Genomic DNA, 26,230 nt, shown 5'->3' with positions numbered 1-26,230 from the left:
GTGTGCAATGCACCTGTCTCGCTGGCTCAAACTGATGAATGCAGAGACTTAAAGATTTTTGTTACAGTCTTCAGCAGGTGCAGAGTTTTAGGGTCTTAAAACACACACACACACACACTCTTTCTTGTTGCCTTTTCTCAGCTACTGTCCCTACAAAGTTAAAGAGTAGAGAAGAGGGTGCTTGTGATTTCTCTTCCTGAGGATGCTGTCTTTCGGTACAAAATTGCGTAAATCCTGTTTGCAGTCAGTGTTCGCTAGAAAACAAAAAAAGTACGTGCCCGAAGAACTGCGCGCTCTACTGGAGACTGTAGAGAGAGCAAGGGCCCGAGAATCAGCGGCTTCCAAGTTCAATTCCTGGCTGTGCCTCGTACAGCTAGGTGACCTTGGGCAAGTCGCTTACTATCTCTGAGTGAGTGTTTATCTGTAAAATGAGATTAATAATTTCTAAATACTGGCGTAATGCATATGGTAGATAATGCATATGAAGCTCTGTGCTCAATAAACAGGTGTGAACAAATCTGATATTAAACAGATATTCATTTTTAATGAATATTCATAATTTTTTCATTTTTATTTTCTCTCCTGGTGAACATTTTGTGATTTTGCAGTCTTAGAACAGATAGAACCTTTGGGTGTTTCACAACTCATAGCAAGTTGTGTACTTTGACAATACTATTTCCATTTCTGATGATTAGCGCTCTTACTCTTGGCTCTGGGAAGTTGGGGGAATTTGGGCCTCTCTCTCATCACGTTCGACACTTGTCTCTTAGCGGACACTCTTAAGATGTAAATCAAATCAGAATGTTTCTTTCAGAATTCTCAGCACATGTCAAAGGGTAACTAGCTCTCCTTGACCCAGATTTGATTCCCAGTAGGTCATTGTGGTGTCATCGATGTGTTTTCCATGGTCTTCCAGCTTCATCCTCCATAATTCCTGGGGCAGGGCGCTGGGCAAACAAAAATGTAAGGCAAAGAGTGGGACTGAGTTAAAAGGAAAAGCCAATAAAATCACTAGCACACACTGATGTTGAAAAGAATGAAAGTTCTCCTCTTGTCCCCAGCTAATAGGACCACCCTGAAGCAGGTGATGAACTACAGTGAAAAGATTTCTTCACCGAAATAAGGCAGTATAAAATCCATCAAACAAGTGCGGAGTGTCCTGGACTCGTGTGTGTTATATGCTCACATTCTGTCTGGTCAGAATTGCTTTTAGAAATGGCTAATCACTAGGCCTGTACAGACCCTGCCTGGGCTCCCTATGGCCCTAGACTTGACAAGCATACAGAGGTATATGAGGTAGAGGTGTGTAAAAAGTGTTAGGTGCTCCATGCTACCTGACTCTGCAACTGCATGGACTGTACCCGCTAGGCTCCTCTGTCCATGGAATTCTCCAGGCAAGAATACTGGAGTGGGTAGCCATTCCCTTCTCCAGGGGATCTTCCCAACCCAGGGATCAAACCCAGATCTGCATTGCAGGCAGATTCTTTTCCATCTGAGACAGAAAAGGGAACAGAGAATTAACTTGGCAGCCAGGCTCAGACCGTGAGCATCCAATTGAATGCCTCCTCTTGGAAGACCCCGTTTCCCATTACCTGGCTTCTTCCAGCCAGTTCCTGGCTTGGCTCTGCTTAGAGATTTTGACAGCTACTCTGCTTGGACCTAACAGCCAGAGTGAGAGGCAGACCAGCACAAAGGTTACATGTGAGAGCCCCAGAGTAAGTTTATAGGGCTCCAAGTCCCAACTCTGGCCCTTATTAGCTCTGTGACCTCTAGGAAAGGTACAGCTTCTCTGTGTTTCTTCATGGGTAAAAAGGAGATTCCTACCTTAGGGTCATTTGGATGAAAGCTGGTAACAGACATGAAAAAGTCTAGCACAGAAACTGGATCAGTGTAGGCAGGTGTTCTGAAGCTGAGTTTGAGCAGTTAACTCTATTGACCACAGAATTTTTGCAGAAACTAACACCTGTGGCTGGCGATTTGTTTTGTAACTGATACTGATACGTCTCCTATTAATAACACGCAGGTGACAAAAGATATACTAACACGTCTCTGGTCAAAAATGGGTTAAGCAAAAGAAGGAGTGATTAACAGTATCAGAAGCTCTCAAAATCATTGGGAAAACTAGAGAGGGAGAACCCAGGATTCCCAGGGATGACACTGCAGCACGGATGTGATAAGGAAACTGGTGTTGCCAATAAGAGCATCGCTGCCACTTCTACACCAGGAACTCAGTCTTGTGGGCTTTGTTATCACAGCAGCCACATGAAAGAGAGCTCCCAGTTCCTTCCTTGAGCCAAAAATCTCATAACAGGTGCATCCTGAGGCCACATGCCTGGCCCGAGCTCCAGGGGAGGCTGGGAAAGTTAGTGTCTAGCATTTTCAGCTACGGTTAACTGGAGGAAGTGAATTGCCTCCCATCATGGCTCATAAAATAGGAGATTCCCTGACCGGGGAATAGATGCCAGGGGAATAGGCCGGGGTTCAGATGCCAGGCAGACAAACCTAATAAATGTGCAATACCACCCATTGACATAGGGAAGAAAAGTGGATGTTGGGTGATACCTTATAGGCTTGTTGCACCTTGGTCATTTTACACATTGAGATCAAAATCCAAACACCAAGACATCCTCTGGTTAAGAGGTGCTGGTTGCCTACCCAACATTTTCCCTTCTCCCTTAGTGTCAGAACCCCTGCGTTATTGTGGGGAGTCATGTGCCCAGTTAATTGGACATATATCCCATCCTCCAGTGCAAGTAAGGTGGCTGGCTAGTGAGATGCAAGCAGAAGTCATTGGGTGGGGCTTCTCGGGAAGCTCTGTAAAGGTGCCCTTTTGCTCTTTCCTCCTTTTTTTCCTGCCCAGGACCCAGAAACAGTAGCTAGAGCTCCAGTACCATCTTAGGATAATATAATAATCCTAATAGTAGAAGCCACTTGCCAAGAATGACAGAGTGGAAATACAGAAAGCCTCTGATGACCTGTCGTACCAGCTCTGGATCACCTAACACCATCCTTCTTTTATGTGCTGGCGGGCGGGTGGGGGGTGGGGGGAGGTGGGCGGAAATCTTATTTAAGCCATTGTTAGTTTGGGCTTCTGTGACCAACAGCTGAAGGTAATTCCTTACAGATTTCAGGCTGGCTTTGGTGGTTTCACGGGAGCTTCTCTTCTAGCAATCCAAGATAGCATCATCGTCCGGCGCATAGGAGAATCCCAGGAAGGCACTTGAGGCCCCAGAGCTGCTCGCCATGGTGTCAGGAGTGCAGCCAATGGACTTTGACACAGCTTCTTGCGTGAACTCTGGGTCAAAGTGTTTCAAGTCAGCAGGTCCTGCCTGTGAATATAAGCCAACGATGAGAAGGGAACACTGGGTCAGAGCTGCCAAAGGAGCCCAGAGCCCTGAGAGAGCTGTTAGATCTCCCCTCTGAGTGCTCCAGGGGCATCCTTCTTTAAGTGTCATTTTTTCATGCATTTACACTAGTCATCATGTTACACAAGGTCCAGTAACCATTTACCAATTCCTCTACCTGCCTGGCACCCTGCCTGCTCTACATCAACCCTCAAAATGCTGCCGGTAGATTGTGACATGATGAAAGTATGAATCAAGAACCTAAAAATGTGCACAACAGATTCAGAGAACAAATGAGTGGTTACCAGAGAGGAGAGGGGCGGGAGGAAGGGCAAAACAGGTGAAGGGGATTAAGACGTGCAAACCACTAGGTATAAAATAAGTTACAAGGATGTAATGGACAGCACAGGGAACATAGTGAATAGTTTATAGTAACTCTGTATGGAGTATAATATGTACAAATATCGAATTACTATGCTGTACACCTGAAACTAAAATAATACTGCAAGTCAACTAACTGTGGTGGTGGAGGTGGTTTAGTCGCTAAGTCGTGTCCAACTCTTGTGACCCCACCAGGCTCCTCTGTCCATGGGATTCTCCAGACAAGAATACTGGAGTGGGTTGCCATTTCCTTCTCCAGAGGATCTTCCCAACCCAGGAATCGAACCTGGGATTCCTGGATTTCAGGCAGATTCTTTACCAACCAAGCAATGAGGGAAGCCCCAACTAACTATACCTCAACAATAAAAAATAAAATATATTCACATTCTTTGACTTGGTAATTCCCCATCTGGAATCCATCCTGAAATAATCGGAACTCTGGACAATTTGCAGCAACATGATGGACCTCGAGATTGTCATACTGAGTGAAGTCAGAAAGACAAATATATGGTATCGCTTATATGTGCAATCTAAAAAAATGATAGAAATGAACTTATTTACAAAACAGAAAAGACTCACAGACATAGAAAACAAACTTTTGGTTACCAAGGGGAACAGGGGAGGGATAAATTAGGAGACTGGGATTGACATAGACACACTATTATATGAAAGGTAACTAATAAGAACCTACTGTACAGCCCAGGGAACTTTATTCGGTGCTCTGTAATGACCTATATGGGAATGGAGTCTAGAAGAGAGTGGATCTATGTATGACTGTTTCACTTTACAGCAGAAACTAGCCTAACATTATAAATCAACTATACTCCAATTAAAAATTTAATTAAAAAATAACTGGACAAAGACATGAACTTAAAGTTATTAATCCATTATGATAAAGAAAAAATGGTAATAACCTAAAGTTCACCGTTAGGAACATGGTGGAATAAATTATGTTACCGACATAGGGTTGAAATATTATACAGCCACTTAAAATCATAGTCTTCTGTGACTTAGGAAAATAATGACATAGTTTTAGCAAAAAGAGGGAGGAGATGAGATCTATCTATATACATGAATTGTGATCTCTGTTGGGGGAGATGATATCTGTATCTGTGTATGAACTATGACCTACATAAAAAACAGAAAAAAATATCTGAAACATGCCACTGGTGCGTGCTTTCTCTTGGGTGGTGAGATAATACACTCTTTCTTCTTAATGCTTTAAATTTATTTTATTTCTTGGTCGTGCTGTGCAGCACACAGGATCTTAAGTTCCCTGACCAGGGATCAGACCTGTGCCTGCTGCAGCGGAAGCTTAAAGTCTTAACCAGTGGACTGCCAAGGAAGTCCCTCTCCGTGATGATTTAAATGTCTCTGTTTTACACACTTTCTACAATAAATACATGTCATTTATTACCAGGAAGAAAGCTAAACATAGGAAAAAAAATCGTCACAGGACTCGGCTCTGTCTGGGTGTGCTCCATGACACAGAACACTTTAAAAGCTGTAAAGCGCTTTGCCATGAGGGTTATTGGTATTGAAAGTAAAGGGAGGCAACCTGGCTCCTCATACAGAGCTGAACTGGCAGTCAGGACTTCCGGGTTCTGGACCCAATTCTGCCTCTGGCTTACAGGGTAGCCTTGAACAAATCACTGAGCTTCTTGGACCCTCGGTTCTCCCATCTGTAGGAAGAGGCCAGGCCAGGATACCCTCCCCAGGTACCCTCCAAGCTTCCACCAGTCCTGGGAACCCAGAAGCCAGAATGTGATGGCCTCTTACCACATTTGGGTTGAAGGGTGGAGTCAGCCTCTTGTGGTACAAGTCATCCCAGTTTATGGGGCTGAAGAACACATGGCTCTTTATCTCAAGCTGTGGGAAGAAGGTAATCAGTAGCAGTCCTCTCCATTGGCGCTCCCACCCCACCCCACATGCCTCGGAGCTCTAACTGTATTGGCAACCGGTTGTCTAGCCCCAAAATCTTTACTAGGAAGGTAACTTGCTGGCTAGTTTCCTGGAACAAAGGAGTGTCTGCAATAAGACCTCTCCCCTTAGCCATTATCTCAAGCCCAGACCTTTTCCCTGTAGCATCTGTTTATTCCACAGCTATTTATAGAGCACCTACCCTGTGCCATACTAGGCTGTAGAAGTATGTCAGTGAGAAAGAGAGCAGACCCTGCTCTTGGAGGGTCCTGGGGAATCTTACTCCACTCTCTCAGTGCATCCGGACTCTTCCAGAATTCTTTTTTTTAAATACACTCTTTTTTTAAAAGTCTTTATTGAATTTATTACAATATTACTTCTGTTTTATGTTTTGGTTTTTTTGGCTGCAAGGAATGTGGGATGTCAGCTCCCCAACCAGAGACTGAGCCCACATTCCCTGCATTGGAAGAGGAAGTCCCAACCATTGGGCCACCAGGGAGATCCCTCTTCCAGAATTCTAGACAGAGAAATAGACGAAATCAACTCACTAAGGAAGATTTGAGAAATAAAGCCCCAAGAAAAGCTGCAGTTTCGCAAAGATCCAGAATTAAGGATTCAGCCTTGGGCATGATTCATCTCTTCTTTCCTAATCCAAACTAATGTTGACAAAAACTTCCGCCTTTTCCAGCAGAGCCCTCCCTCTCTCTATGTCTCTCAAAGAATGATTCTCTAACTCTGTGTATCTGAACTTCCTGGGGAATTGTTAACAAGCCAGATCCAAACTATTTCTAGAATACCCACAAAACTGGTAACGCTTGTTACCTCAAAATTTTAAAAACTAGGTAGCTGAAGGGACTTTTTCTGAATATCCTTTGAATCTTGATCTATGGGAAAGTACACCTTATTTTAAAAATCACATTTTTTTAGGATGCAAATTTCCTCTGGGAAGGAGGGACCTGTCTTCATGAAAGCCTTTTCTTTAAACTGTCCAGGGATGGGTAGGCAAAAGCCTTAAATGTTGTTAAACTTCACGGTATCTGGCATATAGGATAGTTTGTACACTTAAAAAGCACTTTCTACATGGCAGGCACTAACCTAAGTGTTTGCTTATGTTATTTGACCTTCATAAGAGCTACGAACTGGGTGCTGTTACTATACATGGGAAGAAACGTTAAAGCAGGGGCTTCCCGGGAGGCTCAAACAGTAAACAATCTGCCTGCCAAGAAGGAGACGTGAGAGATCCCCTGGAGAAGGGAATGGCAATCCACTCCAGCATTCTTGCTTGGGAAATTCCACGGGCAGAGGAGCCTGGCAGGCTACATTCTCTGGGGTTGCAAAAGACTTGAAGGTGACTTACCAACTAAACAACAACAAAGAGGGCTTAAGCCATTTATCCTGCCTCTAGTGCTTGGTGGAGAAAGGATCTGAATCCAGGCAGTCTGTCTCACTGTTCATGCAATCCCAACTACTTCGCTAGAAGAACAAACTTCTATGGAGAAAAGTACTGTGATCTTCTTATAAATCCAAATGATCTTTTGTTGAGTAGAGAATGTATGATTATTTTTTAAATTTTGCTCTATTTTTTTTTTTTTTTTTTAAGCCATGAACTTATTTGGAGAACAGACTGTGAATTCTTCATCTCTCTATTCAGATGTCCAGCCTGGGTCCTGGCAAGGGGGAAGTGCTCAGATAATTGTGAAAAGCAGTTTAGTTTGCTCTCTGTACAGAAGCCAGAGGAATTTGTCAAAACTTAACCGGGAGCCTCCACTCTCCTGCTCAGCATATACTGATTAATCAATCGTCTAATTATCTCTCTCTGCCTTGCTCCTCCTGCAGGACTTTTGCACACGCTGTGCCCTGTGTCTGGGATGCCTCCTCCCAGTTCTTTCCCATCCTTCAAATCTCAGCTCAATTGTCACCACCTCATAGAGGACCTCCCTGACCGTGCCAGGGTGAATTTCCCCCATTATTGTCTATCTCTGCTCATAGTTCATGTCTTTCTGAAACAGGCCGGAACCTGGGACCCTTTACCGGAGTGTCTCCACTTGAACTTAGACAGACACCCAGAGAACTGTCTCATCCAGCAACAGAATACAAAGAAACAATAAGGGACAAAAAAGAACTGCACGCATGCGCAGTTGGGACAAATTAAGAGCTGTAAGATACAAAAAAGCCAAAAACCAACTGCCCCTTCTGGGGTGCTGGGAGAAAAAGCAGGGTACTGTACGTGAACCCTGCACACAACACCACCAAGGGGGTGGGCAGACCACCTAAGCCACTTCTGCCTGACCCCTAGATCTGCCCTTACCCTCACCCCATATAATGAATCAGTCCGCCCTCCTTGGAGAGCCAACAAGGGCATGTGTTACTTATTTCTGCTCCCTCATCCTACCGCACAAGTCCCAGTAAAGACTTGCCTGCATTCCTGTCCGGCCTCTTAGCATAGTCACACTCTATAATAATTTATGTTTGTTCGTCTACCTTTCCCTCATAAACTTAAGGGCAGAGACCCAGTCTAACAAATCCTAGCATTTAGCTCAAAGCCCAGCACATAGTAGGTGCTCCATAAATATTGGTTGACTAGAAGCGTTAGATTGAAGGAAATAAACAGCAGCAGCTGTGAATCTCTGAACGGGTGAACTAGCAGTGCCTGGCTTTAGGGAACTGCTAGATGTGTGACACTGCTTCTGGGCTGCCTCAGCAGGAGGCTGAGAGCCCAGCACTCCGCTGGCAGGTCACCTACAAAATCTGTTTTGGAGCCCAGCCGCTGCCTCTGGTCTTTGTGGAGCAGGGCTTGCAGGAGGTCGCAGGCAGCCACCGTCCGGCCCCCGGGAATCCGTAGAGGCTGATGCAGAATATTCTCATACATCTGCGATACGTCTTGGCTGTAAAAGGGCGGCTGGTGAGAGAGAGGCAGAGAGATGGGAGGATCATCCATGCTAAAGTGGGCACAGTTCTCAGAGACACTTGGAGCAAAGCAGGGGGGGCAGCTGGAAGGATTCAGCCAGACTTGTGTCTTGTGCCATGGCTCACGTGGCAGAGTGGAGAGAGACAGAGACCTCTGGGCGTCCAGCACAGTGGAGAGGCTCCAGGGAAGGCTGAGAAGTCTCTCCCCTCCAGCGTGAGGCTTGTGGACCTCTCCAGGTGCCCCCTCTATCCCACGTCTCTTAATCAAGCTTGTGCACCAACTTCGCATTTTGCAAAGTTAACAGTTTCTCATCATCATTTTATTCCAGCCTTATGATGGTTATGAGACATATTGTCATTTTTCAGACGAGAAGCACAGGCAGTCTAGGATTGGATCCAGGGGCTAGTTCTACCACCTCCCAGGACTGTGACCTCTTTGAGCCTAAGTTTCCCTCTTAGTAAAATAAGAACAACCTCATTTCCTGCAGTGCCCGCGTCCAAAGGCTGTTTTGAGGCACCAAAGGAGTAACAGATGAGATAGTATATTATAAAGTGTGGAACTGACTTTATTGGAAAAAAATATACTTTATCCTCGTATTCATGTTTGCATCACCCTTTTTGAGCTTGTAGAGAAGAGGTGGCTCATTCAACAACTTGAGGAGCCTGAGGAGGCCACACAAGGGAGAGATCCACCCCCCATCTCTTCCAGAATCAGCCCTACCCCACTCACCAGGCCATGTAGCATCTCGTAGAGCACCGCTCCCAAGCACCACCAATCCACTGCCCGATCGTAAGGCTCCTTACGGAGCACTTCTGGAGCCAAGTACTGTTGAGAGAAAACACACTTATTTGAAAGACACTCAGCTTCCATCTCCCCGTTTGTAAACAAGGTACTTGGAGGAAAAGATCACCAGCAGCTGATTCTGCTGTGATATTTACTTAACTGTGCATGTGTTCATTCAGCATCAGTTCATCAAAGACCTGCTTTGTGCAGGACCCTTTGCCAGGGTGCTGAGGACGTAGAGGAAATCTGGCTGGACTGCCCTGTACAGATGTATATGTTGTGTACCACACAAGAGCACCAGCCAAAGGGGTAAAGAGGGTTGCAAGCCTGGCTGTGATCAACTCACCAAACCATAACCCCTAGTACAAGGCTGTATCTGGCAACTTGTGTGCACGTGTGCTAAGTTGCTTCAGTCATGTCTGACTCTTTGCGACCCTATGGACTGTAGCCCGCCAGGCTCCTCTGTTCATGGGATTCTCCAGGCAAGAATACTGGAGTGGGTTGCCATTTCCTTCTCCAGGAGATCTTCCTGACCGAGGGATCAAACCACATCTCTTATGTCTCCTGCATTGGCAGGCAGGTTGTTTACCACTAGCTGCACTTAGGAATCCCCATCCAGCAACTCACATATGTTTAAAGGGAAAACTTGGGGCTTCCCTGGTGATCCAGTGATTAAGAATTCACCTGCCAGTGCAGAGGACACAGGTTCAATCCCTGGTCCAGGAACTAAGATCCTACATGCCACAGGGCAACTAAAACTGTATGCCACAACTCCTGAGCCCATGTGCCCTAGGGCCAGGGCTCTGCAACAAGAGAAATCACCCCAATGAGAAGCCCAAGCACCACAACAAAGAGTAGCCCCTGCTTGCTGCAACTAGAGAAAGCCCATGCGCAGTAATGAGCAGCAGCCAAAAATAAAATAAAATACAAAATAAATAAACAGGAAACATTTTATAATTAGTCTGCCCAAAGGGAGTGCCTTTAATATGCTCAAAAGCATCCAAGTGATGTCTTGGAACTAGGAAAGCCCTGGGGATACTCACAGGGCAGTTGGAAGACTCACAGATGAAGTATAAGTCAGTGTGGCCCATATTTGCACAGGTGACCTTAGTAACGGAGGGATGGAAAGGAGTCAGGAAAGAGGAGGTGGCATTTGAGTTCCTACTGACAGCTGAATGCATGCTATATATCTGCACCTCGCACAAGTAGAGAACCTTAGGCAGAATTGTGCTTCCTGCAGACCCAAGGGCTTGGGAACCTCTTAGGCTGGGGTCTCTACCACCAAGGAAAGAGGCCTCAGTAACAGACCAAGCCACGCTGAGACTGCATGGGTGTGGAGAGGGGCAGGGAGTTACCCAGACCTAGTCCCATGAAATTAAAAGACGCTTACCCCTTGGAAGGAAAGTCATGACCAACCTAGACCCATATTAAAAAGCAGAGACATCACTTTGCCAACAAAGGTCCGTCTAGTCAGGCTATGGTTTTTCCAGTGGTCATGTATGGATGTGAGAGTTGGACTATAAAGAAAGCTGAGCGCCGAAGAATTGATGGTTTTGAACTATGATGTTGGGAGTCCTCTTGAGAGTCCCTTGGACTGCAAGGAGAACCAATCAGTCCATCCTAAAGGAGACCAGTCTTGGGTGTTCATTGGAAGGACTGATGTTGAAGCTGAAACTCCAGTACTTTGGCCATCTGATGTGAAGAGCTGACTCATTTGAAAAGACCCTTATGTTGGGAAAGATTGAGGGCCGGAGGAGAAGGGGACGACAGAGGATGAGATGGTTGGATGGCATCACTGACTCAATGGACACGAGTTTGGCTGGACTCTGGGAGTTGGTGATGAACAGGGAGGCCTGGCGTGCTGCACCTCATGGGGTTGCAAAGAGTCGGACACAACTGAGTGACTGAACTGAACTGAACTGAACTGAGTCCCACTGAATGTGTGTCCCCAAGCAGGTCGCTGAACCTCCAAGAATGTTGGTGTGCTTATCCCACATAATGGAACTGCAGAATCTCTCCCTAGGGGCTGTGTTAAGGACATAGGCGAGGGACTTTCTTGATGGCCCAGTGGCTAAGAGTTCTCCTTCCAATGCAGAGGACGTGGGTTTGATCCCTGGTGGGGGAACTAAGATCCTACATGCTGCAGGGCAACTGAGCCTATGTGCTGCAGCAAGAGAAGCCCCCTCACTGCAACTAGACAAAGCCCGTATGCTGCAACAAAGAACCAGCGCAGCCACACACACATAAAAAAGACACCTGCTAATATATGTGCTGGCCCTTAAACAACTGTGAACAACTGAGCAACTGTGGCGTCTCTTGTCTGTGCTCCCCGGCACCACGGCAGTGCCTGAGTCATGGAAGAGATGACCTGTTAGAGCCACATGTCTCCTACATGATCCATCTGCTCCTGGCAGTAGCCAAGGAAGGGATGGTTGGGCTGGCAGGGCTTTGGGAGGCCAGTTCTGTCCAGCGAACACCCTCCCAGACCCAAACACAGACAACTACTCCTGGTTAGAGAGGTTATCTCCTAAACCCAAACAGAGAAGGCTCAGCTGAAATCTGAGACCCAGATTCTTAAGCTTATGGGAAAAAAACAAAAGCTGAAGTCTTGGGCCATGCCAGCTCGAGAGGGCTCGCCAGCCCTGCAGCCTCAGACCCCCACCCCTGACCCAGACATCCATCCAAGCAGCTGGAAACCCCTTTGGGTTCAAGGTCCAAGGTTCAACGCTGGTAGAAGTTTAAGGAACGGCTTTTAACCCCAAAGTTGCAGGGAGGCCTTGGCAGGACAAAGAGACATGTATGAATGATTGCTGAGATTCACAAATTTTAACCCTCCAGGCTCTTAGTGGCTGGAAGAAAGAGGGAGATCGGTATCTTTACACTTGATCTTAACTGTCAGGTCAGGCCAGGGCCTCCTATGCACATGGACTTCATGCTGCAGGGCAGTGCTATCTAACACAGTAACCACTAGCCACGTGTGACTACCAAACATTTGAAATGTGGCCGAGCTAAGCTGAGAGGGACAGTAAGTGCAAAACGCATACCGGATCAAAGGCTAAGTTAGAAAAAATAAAACAAACTATTTCAACAATTTTACATTGACTGTATATTGGCATGATACTATTTTGTATTGCTGTTGTTTAGTCACCAAGTCATGTCTGACTTTTTTTTTTTACATGTTGGGGTTTTTTTTTTTGGCTGCATTGGGTGCATTTGGCTGCACTAGGTCCCTAAGGGATCTAGTTCCCTAACCAGGGATCGAACCCATGCCCACTGTTTTGGGAGCCCACAGTCTTAGCCACTGGACCACTGGGGAAGTCCCACATGCTGGTTTTTTTGTTTGTTTTGTTTTAAATTATCAAAGATTACAATTGTACAATATGGAGAAGTATAGAATAAAATACAATTATTGGAGGACAATTGCTCTACAATATCGTGTCCGACTCTTGCTATCCCATGCACTGTAGCCCACCAGGCTCCTCTGTCCATGGGATTTTCCAGGCAAGAATACTGGAGTGGGTTTCCATTTCCTCCTCCAGGGGATCTTCCCGACCCAGGGTTCGAACCCGTGTTTCCTGCATTGGCAGGTGGATTCTTGACCACTAAGCCCCCTGGGAAACCCACTATTTTGTATGTGTTGGGTTAAATAAAATTCATTATTAAAATTGATTTCATCTTTTTCTTTGTGAGTGTGGATTGCTGGAAATTTTAAAACTGCATATATGATTTGCATTTCTGTTTCTATTTCTGTTAGACAGCCCTGTTGCAGAGGTTCACAAGCCAGGTCCCAGAAGCCCCCAGAGCTGGTCCGCCCATGACACAGATGAGGAAACCAAGGCTCTGTGTGCAGTCAGCTCAGGGGAAGTGCTTGGGGGAAGGAGTGAGCCCCTCTGCTGTAACCTGGTGGCTCCAGTCAGGAGCCATGGCCTCACCCATTTCCTGCCTCACCCCTCCCAGGAGGTTTAGCTTACCTCGGGGGTACCACAGAACGTGGATGTGGTCTCCTCGGGTTCTACACCCTCCTTGCAGAGGCCAAAGTCTGTCAGCACCACGTGTCCCTGTAGAGGAGGGAGGGCAGGCATGGGAGGGTGATCTGAGCCAAAAGGATGACCAGGTCTAACCCTAAAGCCCAGATGCCACATCTGGGGCATGGCTGTGGGGTCTGTGTCCCTGGCACAAGCCCGAGCTGGAGGCTTCACTCACTCCATGCTTCTAACTTGGATGCCAAGAACAGCACAGGGATGGGGAGACGGCATCGTACTGTCTGCCCTCAGCTCATCACCAACTCACGTCCACACCCAGCAGTTCCAGAATGTCCCTGCTGGAGGGGCCTGGTGGCAGCAGCCCCCTTAATGGAGTAGGGGGTACCCAGAGAACAGAGAGTGAACACACTCTGTGGCTGAGCAAGAGGGTAGCTGGTGGAGGTCATGATGTGAGTGGATACTGCCAGGCTCTGCCCAGATCCCCTCTTTAGGATGTCCTGCCCATCCCCAATGCTGGACCAGTGCCCTCATCCAAAGTCATGCCCCTCTCAGGGGGCAATCCCCATCAGATGACTGGCTAGTACAGTGGTGCAGACGCCCGCATCCTTGCCTCAGTTTGGAACAGTTCTAGAGAGCCATCCCAGCTGGGGTGCACCCCACCCTTGGAAGACCAGCTGAGGTCTCACTTGCAACTGCAGAGCAAGTGTGTGCAGTGCAGATGTGCTGTTTCCTCTGCCCAAACCTGCCCGTCACCCCTTAAATATGTTCCCCAATAACCTTTGGCATCCTACACTCCATTCCAGAGCCTATTTCCAGGGAACTCAGTCTAAGACATGGAAGCACTACAAAATCCTCGAGCCTCTGTGTAACACTACCCCTGCCCCACCACAGGCCTCGTATACACACTCATGAACACAAGTACATGCACATCCATGTACACACAGCAAACATTTACATGCATGTACACAGTCATAGGCACACATGCACACATACACCTGAATGTGTCCCTAGCCGTATGCACGCATGCACAATGCATGCACATGCACATATATTCATGGGCACACAGCACACACGTGCAACTATGTGCATGCACACACACACACACACACACACACACACACACACACACTAACCTGGCAGTCCAAGAGAATGTTTTCTGGTTTCAGGTCCCTGCAGACATTGAAAGAAAAGGGCACTATGATGCTGAAGCCACACCAGCCCTCCTCCTCAGGCAGAGGACCAAGTTCACTGGGATTTCATCAGGATCTAGGGATCCACACACCCCCTGGCTGTTGGGGCGGAAGGGCCAGGCCTGGCTCTGTGCCACAGGCAGGCCTCACCTGTAAATGATGTTGAGGGAGTGCAGGTAGCCAATGGCGCTGGCCACCTCGGCGGCGTAGAACCGGGCCCGGGGCTCCAGGAACCGGCGCTCCCGCTGCAGGTGGAAGAAGAGCTGGAGGGGGAGGAGGTGTGTGAGAGGGTTCCTGGGGGGCTCCAGCTCCACAGATGCAGGGTTGGAGGCAGCTGGGCAAGTCACCCCCTCTTAAAGCTACAACACCATCATACAAGGAAGGGCATGCCAGCCATCCTACAGAGCTGGCAAAGCGTCAGCAGGAAAGGTGAATTAACAAAAATGGAGCCCCTACTGTGTGCCAGGCTCCAGCCGCACCCTAATACACCTCTACTTTTCTTTTATTCTCCTGACTACCTTCCAGGTTTCAAGTAGGAGGCCAGTTTCACGGAAAAGGAAACTGGAAGTATCAGAGCAGCCAGGTGACTTGCCCAAGGTCACGGACTATAATTGGCAGAGCCATGATTTGAACCTGAGTGGGTCAGACATGTGCTTTTCCTCTATCCCATGTGATAAAATGATTATGATGGTCAAACTGAGCCCAGGTTAGACCTGCCCCTGGGCCAGTTGCTTCTGTCTAATTTACTGGCAAAGAAAAGTCCTTCACACCTCCACCAGGGAATTTAGGGATGGAGGACACAAAACTTCCCTCTTGGCATCAGGCTAAAGAGCATGAGGTCACACAGGTTAAATCTGGGGTCACTGAGAAGGGCCATCTTGCTCAGAGAGACAGAGGAGGGAGCCTAGCTTTTCCCAGCTGTGCTTCTGGGTCACCAGGTGGCCCCAGATCACAACCACAAGGACTGCTCATTCCCATGCAGTGGTCTATGGTGTAAAATGGGTAAAATTAGAACCACTGACCACAGAGCTCCTCCAACGTTGACCTTTCCCAGGTCCACTGAAGGGATTCTGGGCAGCTTTGCGTGGGAGTCAAGAAATGAAAATGGCTGGGAGTCAGACAGACCTGCCTTCAAATCCTGGCTCTGCCAAGTGCATGCAGGGTAGCCTTGAGCCAGTGAGTTACCTCCCCGAGCCTTGGTCTTTTCAGCTGCAAAATGGGTCTGTGGTAAGGGTGAGGGGAGATCATTCCAGAACCTGGTGCACCGTGGGTACATGGGATGCGCTCGGGTCACCCACCTCTCCCCCGTTGACGTAGTCCAGCACGAAGTAGAGCTTCTCGGGTGTCTGGAAGGAGTAGCGCAGGCCCACAAGGAAGGGGTGGCGCACATTCTTCAGGAGCACGCTGCGCTCTGCCATGATGTGGCTCTGCTGCAGAGTTACGAACACACACACACACACGCATGCGCACGCACACACACACACACACACACACACACACACACACACGGGTCGTGTTACCACCCACGCGCCCACCCTGCTCAAATCCCCACCATGGCTCCTCACTGCCCTCAGGCCCAAGCCCGGGGGGCCTTGCCCAGCATTCAGGGCTCGAGTGGTCCACCTCATCCCCCGCCAGTGCAGCTGGGTGCAGCTCCAGCCCTGGGTCCAAATTCCCTGCCCCCTCACCCCAGTGCAAGTGTTAGTTGCTCAGTCTTTTCTGATTCTTTCACCAAACCCCACGGACTATAGCCCTCTCGGGCACCTCTGTCCATGGAATTCTCCACTCAAGAATACCGGAGTGGCTTGCCATTCCCTTCTCCAGGGGATCTTCCTGACCCAGGGACTGAACCCAGTCTCCTGGCATTGCAGGCAGATTCTTTACCATCTGAGCCACCAGGGAAGCCTCAACAAAGCTGCAAGATGACTGAATAGATGAGTTCCAAGGACAAGCTCTCAGAGAAAAGAAGGCAGGCACTATGCACATCCAGGCCTCTGTTCCTGTTCCCCTGCCTGGACGCCTCTTTTCAGATCATCAAAAGCCTATCTTCGAGGCTGCCTCCTTCACCAAGACCTGCCCCGTGAGCTCCTTTTTAACCTTAGTTCCCTCTCCTGAGTCCTCTGACTTAACATTCCATCCTTCCTCGGGGCCTGTTCTGTCCTTCTCATGGAGTTGGCGTTAGAGAGACTCAAATCAGTGGAAGCATCTAGAACTCCTGGAAGGCTGTGGCCTGAAGGGCCTTTGGCGAGCCTGAAGTGCGACCCCCACAGGTGGGGAGGCTGGCACTAACAGGGCTGAAGACTGGTTCGCCATGGAGCCCTGGATCTTCAGGGGAAGGCAGAGGGCCGGGCCGGGGCCACCTGCAGGCCCACCAGGCGAGGCAGTTAGCCTGCCTTCCTGGAGAGGGGCCAGCATCCCACCCAGCCCCCCTGACCTGGACCACCTCTATGCTCAGAGTTGGACCCATCATTGGAAGCCACCTGAGGCTGGGGGTCAAGAGGCAGAAGAGGAGATGCCTGGGCCCAAGCCCTGGTACCTCTTTCTTCTTTAAGATGGACTTTTTCTGCAGCACCTTCACTGCGTAGAACATCCCGTCGGACTTGTGCTTGGCCAGGAGGACCTGAGCAGGAGGACAAATGCAGAACCCGCAGGTGACTACTCCTCTGGGCTTTGGGTTTCTTGATGGTGGTGCAGACCTCCAGTTCCAGCCGTGTGCCCATGATTCTGCAGGTTGTAAGCTCCCACTTTGCACACGCGAGTGACAGCAGGGGGTGGAAGGGGCCGGAAAGGGGGGAAACCCAGGCTTCCCGTGCTCGCAGGTCACTCACCTTCCCATAGTTTCCTTTGCCAATGACTTTGAGGAAGTCAAAGTCCGTGGGCCGGGCACTGGGGCAAGAGGAAGGGACACGGGTCAGCATTTGCCAGCTCGGGAAACCGGGTACATTAGTTCAAATCAGGGCTTCTCTTTAACTTTGAAGCTGGAGAAGGCCATGTTTTTCCAGCCAAGAGGGTCTTCTCAGACTGGCCCCTGCCTCTGGGGATCTCACGATGGAGTAAAAAAAGGGCAAGAAATGGAAAAAACCAAACACAACCACATAGAAGGCAAGGACTCTGGCCTCCAAAGACAGAGAAGCGCCTGGAGGGTGGGGGGCTGCTAATAATTAAGGCTTCAGGGGGATATTCCAGCCACAGGGCTCAGCATGAGAAGAGGCTGGGGAATCAGTGGGAGATAAAGCTGGGGGCTGGTCCTGGGCTCAGATGGCAGAGGGTCTTGATGCTGAATCAGAGAACTTGGGTTGTATTCCCAAGGCAAGGGGAGCCAGGCAAGAAAGGGATTGAGAGACTGGAACTCACTTTGGGTTGGCAGAAGGCCCCAGGTTGATATTCCCGTTGGCCCTCAGGGGCTAAAGACATTTAAAGAAAGAGGTGATTAAGATCAGAGGGTCCCGACTCCTTGGCCTCCTCCCTTCCCCCTGGCCCAAGCCCTGCTCCCTTTTCCAACATCTCTGCTAGCGTGCCTGCCTTCTTTCCTGCGTCCCTTTCTCCTTTCCTTCTTTCCATCCATCTACCAACCCACCCAACCATCCACATCTCACCTGCTTCTCATGATAGCCTTGGGAGGCCACTGGCTGTTGTACCAAATGTGAAGGTAAGAAAACTGAGACCCAGCAGAGAGCCGTCGGAGGACTTACAGGCAGCCCCACTGGCACAAGAATACAGGTGGCCTTGGGGCCAATCCCATAATTTTTCCACCTCACTTACTTTTTGAAGCTCTTGACCAAGTGTCTTTTCTCTTTACCCTGCAAATGGCCTGATTCCATGGGCTCACAGTGATATCGGTGGGCATCCCAGTACTGGGACCATTCACCTGGCTGACGAGGATCTCCCTGGGTTTCCTCGGCCTTGGGAGGAAGGAAGCCCCCTGGTGGTGGCTGGGGGAACCAAGACCCACCTACCTGCGGACTGGGGGTCCCAGCTGGGCTCGAGTCCATGCTGTAGCAATGATCAGGCACGCTCTGGGGACGCAAGGAGGAGCAGGATGAAGGAGGTGCTGCTGGGGAATTAGTGTCGCCTGTATAGGGTGTTAGGCACTGCTGTTCTGTCCTCCCCTGCCTGACTCCCTGCACCTGCCCTAGGCCAGCAATCCCTGTCTGGGACAAGAAATGATGTCCTCTGGGCCCAGCCTCTCTAGTCAGACATCTCAGGAGGGAAGGAGGGAGAATGGTCAGGGGTGGCCCTTCCCAGGCTGAGTCTTTTCAAGCACTGGGGATGGCCAGGGCAGCTCTGATGTCTGGGAAGGCCAAGGCTGGAAGGACTCTTGCAGGGCATAAAGTCTGGACTCTTCCTCCCATTTCAGAGGCGGGGAGCCTGAGGCCTTGAAAGGGACTTGCCTAGGGTCCCACAGCTTGCGAGGGGCAGGCTGGGCTCCCCTGGACCCTATACAGGCATGTTGCCACCCTGGATCCCTAGAGAGAGCCCTGGGTTGGATGCTGTGTTGACTATCATGTCTCAGCCACAAGGACTTCTGCCTAATGTCCCTGGAGGGGCAGCTGCCTTGGGGACCTTGGGCCAGAATCATGAACAGACCCATGAGCAAGGAGCTAAGACACTTCAGTCGTGTCTGGTTCTTTGCGACCCTATGGACTGTAGCCCTCCAGGCTCCTCTGTCCATGGAACTGTCTAGGCAAGAATACTGGAGTGGGTTGCCATGCCCTCCTCCAGGGGATCTTCCTGACCTGGGGATAGAACTCGCATCTCTCACATCTCCTGCATTGGCAGACGTGTTCTTTACCACTAATGCCAGCTGGGAAGCCCCTGGCTGTGTCTGTTTGAGATAAAACAGTGGAGAGTGTGAACAGCAGTCTGTGTTACCAGGAGCAGGTGGAGGACGCTTACATGTCCAGGCCCTGGCTTGGCAGGCCCAGGACCCCACAGCCCCACCCTAGACTGTAAAGTCAAGAGCAGAAACTGAGATTGCTCTTGGGGATTGCTGGGTACTGCGCCTCCTGAGATCACAGCTTTGGCCTGCAGTGGGGCCCGGGCTGCTGTACAGACCACTCATCTTTACAAGGGGGCCCTGGAGCAACCACCCCCTGGTCTTCTCGGGAGCTGAGAAAGTGACCACAGGGGAAGCGAGGGAATTTTACCTGTCCAGGCTGCTCTGGGAGGCCCAGCCCCATGGAGCTCTGAGAAGGCGAGCTGCAGAGCTGCCCAAATACGGAGCATAGCCTGGCTTCAGCCAGTGCCCCGAGTCCGTGCTCCTGCAGCCCACACCCCTCCTGGCCGGGCCCTGACAGCCGCTCTGCCAGGCCCTTGCCTCCCCGGCCCCACGTACCTGCACAGCCTGCGGAGAGGCCGCTGGGAGAAGCCGTGGTGGGAGCCGGAGGGTGGACAGTGGACAAGAAGCCCTCTCTGTTCTCCCAACAAGGGCCGAAGTGTCTGTGCCTGGCGCTGGCCCGGCCCCGGCACTCAGCTTGGAACTCCCGGCCGCGGCGAGGGAGCTGTTGATGTCACGCGGGAGCCAGCAGGGCTTAAGAAGGGACCGAAGTCCTCTGTTCCCTCGGGGACATCGCCTCCCCCTGGGGGGTGTGGGTAGAAGGGCGTGAGCAACAGCTGCAGGAAAGCTGGGGTGATGCTGGGGCTTGTTGGAATGCACATGAGCGTGTGGGGTGCGGGTGTGTGTGCAGGTGTTCCATGCAGAGATGTGTGTCTGTCTGTCTATCTGGTGTATCAGTGTGTCCCTGCGTGTCAAGGTGTTTGTGCAGCAGTGTGACCACGTTTGTGTGATTTTGTCGGTGCGTCTGTACATTGGTGACTGGTCTGTGTGTCTATGTGCTTCAATGAGTCTCTGTGTAGTGTAGTGTGTGGACACGGCAGTGTGTACCTCTATACATGTTAACATGTTGTGTCCATGTGTGTGTCTATGAATACATATGTGTGACAGTGGTTTTTGTGGATTGTGTTCGTATTGGTGTTTATCAGTAAATCTGTGTGTGTGTGTGTGTGTAGGGGGCCTGTCTGGGAGGAGATATGCTCCCTGGGGCCTACCCTGGCCCACTACAGACCATCTGGGGCTGAAGATGAAGTTCAGAGACCTGGGAGCACTTTGGCTCCCAAGAACTTGCAGGTGCTTCAGGTTTGGGTGTCTGGTTCGATCAGCCTGGCCTGGTCTTTGCTGAACACTTGGACTTTGGGGTCCTTCCCGATGGCCCTCCAGGTTCTGACTGCTGTCTCCAGAGCAGGACTGGGAGCTGGCACTCTTTGCTGCAGTGCTGCAATGCTTGCACCTGGACACACCTCTCCTCTAGCAGCAAAATACAAAGAAACTGTATGGGGCTAAAAATAACTGTGTGCATGGGCAGATGGGGCAAATATCTGAACCCAAAGGATACAAAGAAACCAAAAAATCCAACTGCCACTGTTGAGGAGCAGGGTGCTGTGCATGCCTCCTTCACTCAATACCACTTAAGGGTGGGGGCAAGATACCTAAAGCTACTCTTTCGGCCTGACCCTTGGACACACCCCTGTGCTGTGCTTAGTCGCCCCCTTACATCCGATTCTTTGCGATTCCATGGACTGTAGCCCACCAGACTCCTCTGTTCATGGGGATTCTCCAGGCAAGAATACTGGAGTGGGTTGCCGTGCCCTCCTCCAGGGGATCTTCCCAACCCAGGGATCAAATCCAGGTTTCCCGCATTTCAGGTGGATTCTTTACTGTCTGAGCCACCAGGGAAGCCCAAGGATACTACAGTGAGTAGCCTATCCCTTCTTCAGAGGATCTGGCCAACCCAGGAATCGAATTGGGGTCTCCTGCATTGCAGGCATATTCTTTACCAACTGAGCTACCACGAAAGCCCCAGACACACCCCTACTCTCACCCATACAAGGAACAAGCTTGTCCCCCACTCAGGCAGTGAGCAAGCAAGAGGATCTATTGTTTGTTCTTGCTCCCCCTGCTGCAACAGGGGCCCCTGTCTGAATTTCTTGCCTGGTCTCTGGTCAATTTCTATCATTGTGAAGATCAAGAACCCTGGTCGGTATCACCAGGAAGCAGGGTCCCAGCGGCACCCTGGTGCATGATGGCCTGGTGCAATAATCAGGTACTCACAGGGTATCTCTCAAGGAGGTTATACGGGGTGTTCTGGGGAATGAAGGAGTTGACAGGGCCTGACACGGCCCCTGTTCTTCTGGAACTTTCTGTGTGGCTACCACATGCCACACTCAGACCTCTGTAATTCACCACAGTGTGGGGATCTATGGAGCTGGGGCCAAGGGGGCTCATCAGAAAGGGACCTGAGCCCATTGGCCTTGGTGGGGGGGTTCTCTGTAGGATTTGATGTAGGTGGGGGCAGTTATCCAAGAAAAGCCCAAGTGAACAGTATCAGAGCCTTTCATTTTTAAAGAAAATGGAAATGTTGAACCAACACACAGATGGGCAGGATATTATGTTGACAAAACATAACACCCAGAACAAGGTCATTTCTTTTCAATGACAAGACCCTGATGCAGCCTTCATTTAGGAGCACTGCTTAGAACAGGAAAACAATAATGAAAATAATAGTAACCTCAAGGGCCAAGCGTAGGGTACATCAGAATACTCGCTGACCGTAATAGTCCCCTCTCTGGGACTTACATCCTGAGAGACTGTCCCATTGATAAGTTCCCTTTTCAGCTAAACTCCTTGGAATAGTTGTCTGGACTCAGTTCCTATTCCCTCTTCCTTTCCTCTCTTGGAGCCGTTCCAAAGAGGCTGTTATCCCAACATGCCCCCAAAAGAATAGACCAGTAACCTCCACGTGCCAGAGCCTGCGATGAACTCTTTGTTCTCATGTCATTCAGTGTCCTGAGGATATGACCCCCTCTTCCCACTTGGCATTAGAATCTGCTGGTTTTCCTCCTACTTCACCAACTGCTTTTTCTCCATCTTTTCCACTGCATTCCCTCTTTTTTTACCCTGAAACACTGGCCTGGCCTTTCTCTATACTTGTTCCCCAGTTGACAGCAACCAGTTTAACAGATTTAAGTGTCGACTAAACTCCACAATTCCCAAACTCATCTCTCTAGTTCTGATGCACTCCTGACTCTGGATTCTCTGACACTTCACCAGTTAGAGGTCTAGAGGCACCTAACTCTTAACGTGTCCAAAATGAAAGTCCTGACTTGCATTCTTTCCACTCTCCCCAGCCTGCTCCTCCATTGGCATCTATCCCCGAAACGGTACTTCCTCCTATTCAAAGGTTCGAACCAGCAACTAAAATTCATCCTAGAAACTTTGCTCCTTCACCCTGCATCCACCACTACACCATAAAATCACCTTAGACTTAACCTTCAAAATCCCACATATATGTGGGATCTAGAAAAATGGTACAGATGAGCCTATTCGCAGGGCAGGAATAGAGACACAGATGTAGAAAATGGACATGTGGACACAGTGGGGAAAGGGGAAGCTGAGATGAATTGGAAGATTGGGATTGACATATATACACTGCCATGTGTAAAACAGAAAACTAGTGGGAACGGGCTATAAAAAAGCATAGGAAGCCCAGCTTGCTGCTCTGTGATGACTCAGATGGGTGGGATGGGAGTAGGTAGGAGGGAGGTCCAACAGGGAGGGGATGTATGTACGCATATGGCTGATTCACTTCATCATACAGCAGAAACTAACATGACACTGCAAAGCAATTGTATGCTAAATAAGTAAATAAATGAAACTAAATATATCCAGACACCACTGCTGCAACCAGCTGGCCCTGAGCCACCATCATCACTTGCATGGATTATCCCACTCACTTTCCCACTGTGTTCCTATTTCTTACTTGACCCTCTACAGTCTTTCTTCACCAAAAACCAGAGTGACCCTTTAAAACTGGAAGTCAGATCATGTGACTTTGTTGCTCAAAAACTCCAGTGTACTTGCCACCAAATTTAGGATTAAAATCCAGTCTTTACCACAGTCTAGGAGATTCCACGTGACATGGCTCCCACTCCCTCTGCTCCTTGGTCTCCAGGCGCTTCCTTTCTCTATGCTCCAGCTCCTTCTTTGCTGTCCCTCAGAAACACGGAGCACCCTCTGACCTCCTGCCCCTTGCCCTTACATTTCCCTGTGCTTAGAATACCCTTCCTCCAGACATCTGCATGATCGCCTTCCACTCATATCACAGAGCTCTCTGCTCAAACATCACCTCCCAGAGAGGCCCTTTCCATGACCGATTGTCCTGGTTAGGGGTCTCCCGGGATGTGAGACTTTCCGTGTTTCAACCCGTACAATCCTGGGCAAACCAGGATGGTTGAACACTCTGCAATACCAGTCCCACCCGTTCCTCATCCACATTTTTTTGCTTTATATTTTACTGTATAACACATCACTCTCTGACACCTTATCTTACAACGCTTTGTTTATTTTTTGTCTTGAACTTGAACATTGGCTCTGCAAGAGCAAAGACTACTCTCATTCACTCTGAATCTCTATCATCCAGATCGGAGCCTGGGATAGGGCTGGAGCTCAGTACATATGTGACTAATGAATCAAGGGATGAATTGATAAGATAAACTAGAGTACATCTATAATTTGGAAAATCACTCACTTAAAAAATGACATATTGGCCTATGTAAACAGAAATGGGAACATATACGCGAAACAATGTCAAGGCAAAAAAGCAGGTTTCCAAATGGTAGGTGACCAATGGTAGGTGACTTTGTTAAGGAAATAAAGACATAATGCACATAACCACCAAAGAAAGGCTGGAGAGACATGACCCAAGGTGACAGTGGGGGTAGGTTATCGTAGTTATCTTTTTATCTCTGTACCATTATGTAAAAATTCTCAAGGTGTTGCTGTTCATTTACTACTTGGGTACTAAGTCCTGGTGGGAACTTTGGCTCATTGCCCACCACCACACTGTCCCATGACCTTGACTGTGGTGCCCACACCTGAGCAGTTCTCAGCCTCTTTCTCTCCCGCACCACTGCCTTCTGATTTTCCGACCAGAGGTTGAATGAGCATCAGCATTTTCTCCCAGCTCTTTAGACCTACAGAGACCCCTGCAAACTCTCAGGAGGTGGTCCAAGTTCCTCTGAGAGCCCTCAAGCCTGTTTCTTCCTCTACCTTGCCCCAGCCTAGACGTGCACCCTTCTGCCCCATCACTCCATGTTCCTGCCCTCATCTTCCTGGACATGTTGGATGCAGTGGGAATGGGGTGGTGGTGGTCACACAGTTCCCTCTTTTTGGAACACTCTCTCAACCAACCGATCAGGTCTGCTCCGCTAACCCTTTGCATCTCTCCTCACCAGCCTTTCCCATAAGCTTCACCGGACCACCCCCAACCCCATGAACCCTAGCTCCCTTCCTTGTGCCCACTTCTGTTACTACACTGTCTTCACTTTACTGTCGTTTATTCATTTGTAAGCCTGCTTGCCCAGTGCCTTGCAATGACATATGTGACATTACATACCACTTTGGCCTTATTTTGTTTCTGCAGTGCCATGGGTTAAGAACTATCATCATTCTTGTTTTGAAAAGGAGGAAACAGGCACAGAGAGGTGAAGTGATGTGACTCAGACATCTAGGCAGCAAATGATATAACTGGGATTTGAACCCAGCCAGTCTGACGCCAAAGCCCATGGCCTGGAATTTCAGGGAGAAGTTAGGAATTTAGAAAAGGAAGGAAGGGGGACTTCCCTGGCGGTCCAGTGGTTAAGACTCTGCACTTCCAATGCAGGGGGTGCAGGTTCAAGCTCTGGTTGGGGAACCAAGTTCCCACATACTGCGTGGCACCGACAAGAAATTAAACAAACATTAATTTTTTTAATTAAAATAAGGAAGGAATGAAGTTATTTGGAAGGAAGCAAGGATGAAATGGATTGGTTAGGAAGGAAGAAAGTTAGGCAGCACAGGTAGATGATTAGTTGAGAGGGAAGGAAGGAAAGAAGGGAAGAAGGAAGGGAGGGAAGTGATAGGAAGAAGAAATGAAGGAAAGGAGTTAGGGAGGAGGGTGTCAGAAAGGAAAGGAAGTCAATACGGTAGTTAGGAAGGAAATTAGCTAGGTAACTAGTTTCCCGTTTTGGCAGACGAACACGTTGGCAGGCAGGTGTCCTGCTCACGGTGGAGTCACTCACCTGAAAAAAACTAGGTCCCAGCTCAGGTCCTGGGCTCCAGCCCCATACCCAGCTCTGCCTTCCAGTCTCTCTGCATGGTCCCTCTGACCCACAACCCAATCCTGACTGCCCGAACAACCTTCCCAGGCAGTAGCGACCTGTCACCCACTCTCTCAGGCTCCCAAACCAGCTGAAGTTCAACCTTCAGCCGTGCTGGCTGGGCACTGGCTACCGGGCTTTCCGGTTACTAATTAACCGCTGGACCTGAATCACAATGCTGGCAGTGCTCACTGGCTCCTCCACTGGGCCCTGCCCTGGGGACCGTCTTTTAAAAGGTACAGCACAGCTTACGTTATGTGACCTCGGGCAAGTGACTCCAGCTCCCGGAACGTCGTGTGAATCTGTGATGATGCCCAACAGGGAGGGGCTCTGAAGTCCCTTTAATGCTGTCACATTTCACTCTCTGAAATCTTGCCCCCACCAACCCCACCTCCAAGCCCTGCTGAAATCTCAGCCTTCCCTGATTCCATTAGCAGAGTCACTATCCCTTTTGCTTAGAGTCTGAGAAATTGACCAAGGAAGGCGCTTGTTCTGCACAGTTCTCACTAATGGGGACCACCAGCCTCT

General features: G+C 49.3%; 1 protein-coding gene across 4 annotated transcripts; it reads right to left on the bottom strand.

The window, feature by feature from the left end:
* Nucleotides 1–519: 519 nt before the first annotated feature.
* On the bottom strand, nucleotides 520–25,762 carry SGK2 (serum/glucocorticoid regulated kinase 2). 4 transcript variants are annotated; one of them, XM_070801719.1, is made up of 16 exons: nucleotides 25,625–25,762; nucleotides 19,845–20,088; nucleotides 18,466–18,525; nucleotides 17,864–17,913; nucleotides 17,338–17,395; nucleotides 17,046–17,129; nucleotides 15,808–15,939; nucleotides 14,660–14,772; nucleotides 14,453–14,489; nucleotides 13,308–13,394; nucleotides 10,380–10,442; nucleotides 9,283–9,378; nucleotides 8,389–8,544; nucleotides 5,505–5,594; nucleotides 3,123–3,329; nucleotides 520–947 (listed from the first exon to the last, which is right to left on the bottom strand). In XM_070801719.1, exons 3-15 carry the CDS (start codon nucleotides 18,499–18,501, stop codon nucleotides 3,165–3,167), a joined length of 1,167 nt encoding a protein of 388 aa, XP_070657820.1. In that variant the 5' UTR covers nucleotides 18,502–18,525; nucleotides 19,845–20,088; nucleotides 25,625–25,762; the 3' UTR covers nucleotides 520–947; nucleotides 3,123–3,164. The 4 variants fall into 4 exon arrangements, 3 of the variants coding, with proteins under 3 accessions (XP_070657820.1, XP_070657821.1, XP_070657819.1); XM_070801720.1 differs by lacking the exon at nucleotides 10,380–10,442; XR_011570225.1 differs by lacking the exons at nucleotides 520–947; nucleotides 25,625–25,762 and adding an exon at nucleotides 4,110–4,255 and having other exon boundaries at nucleotides 3,200–3,329; nucleotides 19,845–19,979.
* Nucleotides 25,763–26,230: the final 468 nt, after the last annotated feature.

This window comes from Bos indicus, chromosome 13 (assembly GCF_029378745.1).
Source record: "Bos indicus isolate NIAB-ARS_2022 breed Sahiwal x Tharparkar chromosome 13, NIAB-ARS_B.indTharparkar_mat_pri_1.0, whole genome shotgun sequence".
In the NCBI taxonomy this organism is placed as follows: domain Eukaryota; kingdom Metazoa; phylum Chordata; class Mammalia; order Artiodactyla; family Bovidae; genus Bos; species Bos indicus.
This window is presented reverse-complemented; position numbering and strand designations above follow the sequence as displayed.

Coding starts and splice junctions, on each gene's coding strand:
- SGK2 (XM_070801719.1), bottom strand. CDS start 18,501: ATGGACTCGAGCCCAGCTGGGACCCCCAGTCCGCAG. Junction 9,379..10,379: donor GTGAGTCTTCCAACTGCCCT/GTGAGTATCCCC, acceptor TTCTCTCAACAG/TACTTGGCTCCAGAAGTGCT. Junction 5,595..8,388: donor TGGGCTCCAAAACAGATTTT/GTAGGTGACCTG, acceptor TTCTTCCCACAG/CTTGAGATAAAGAGCCATGT.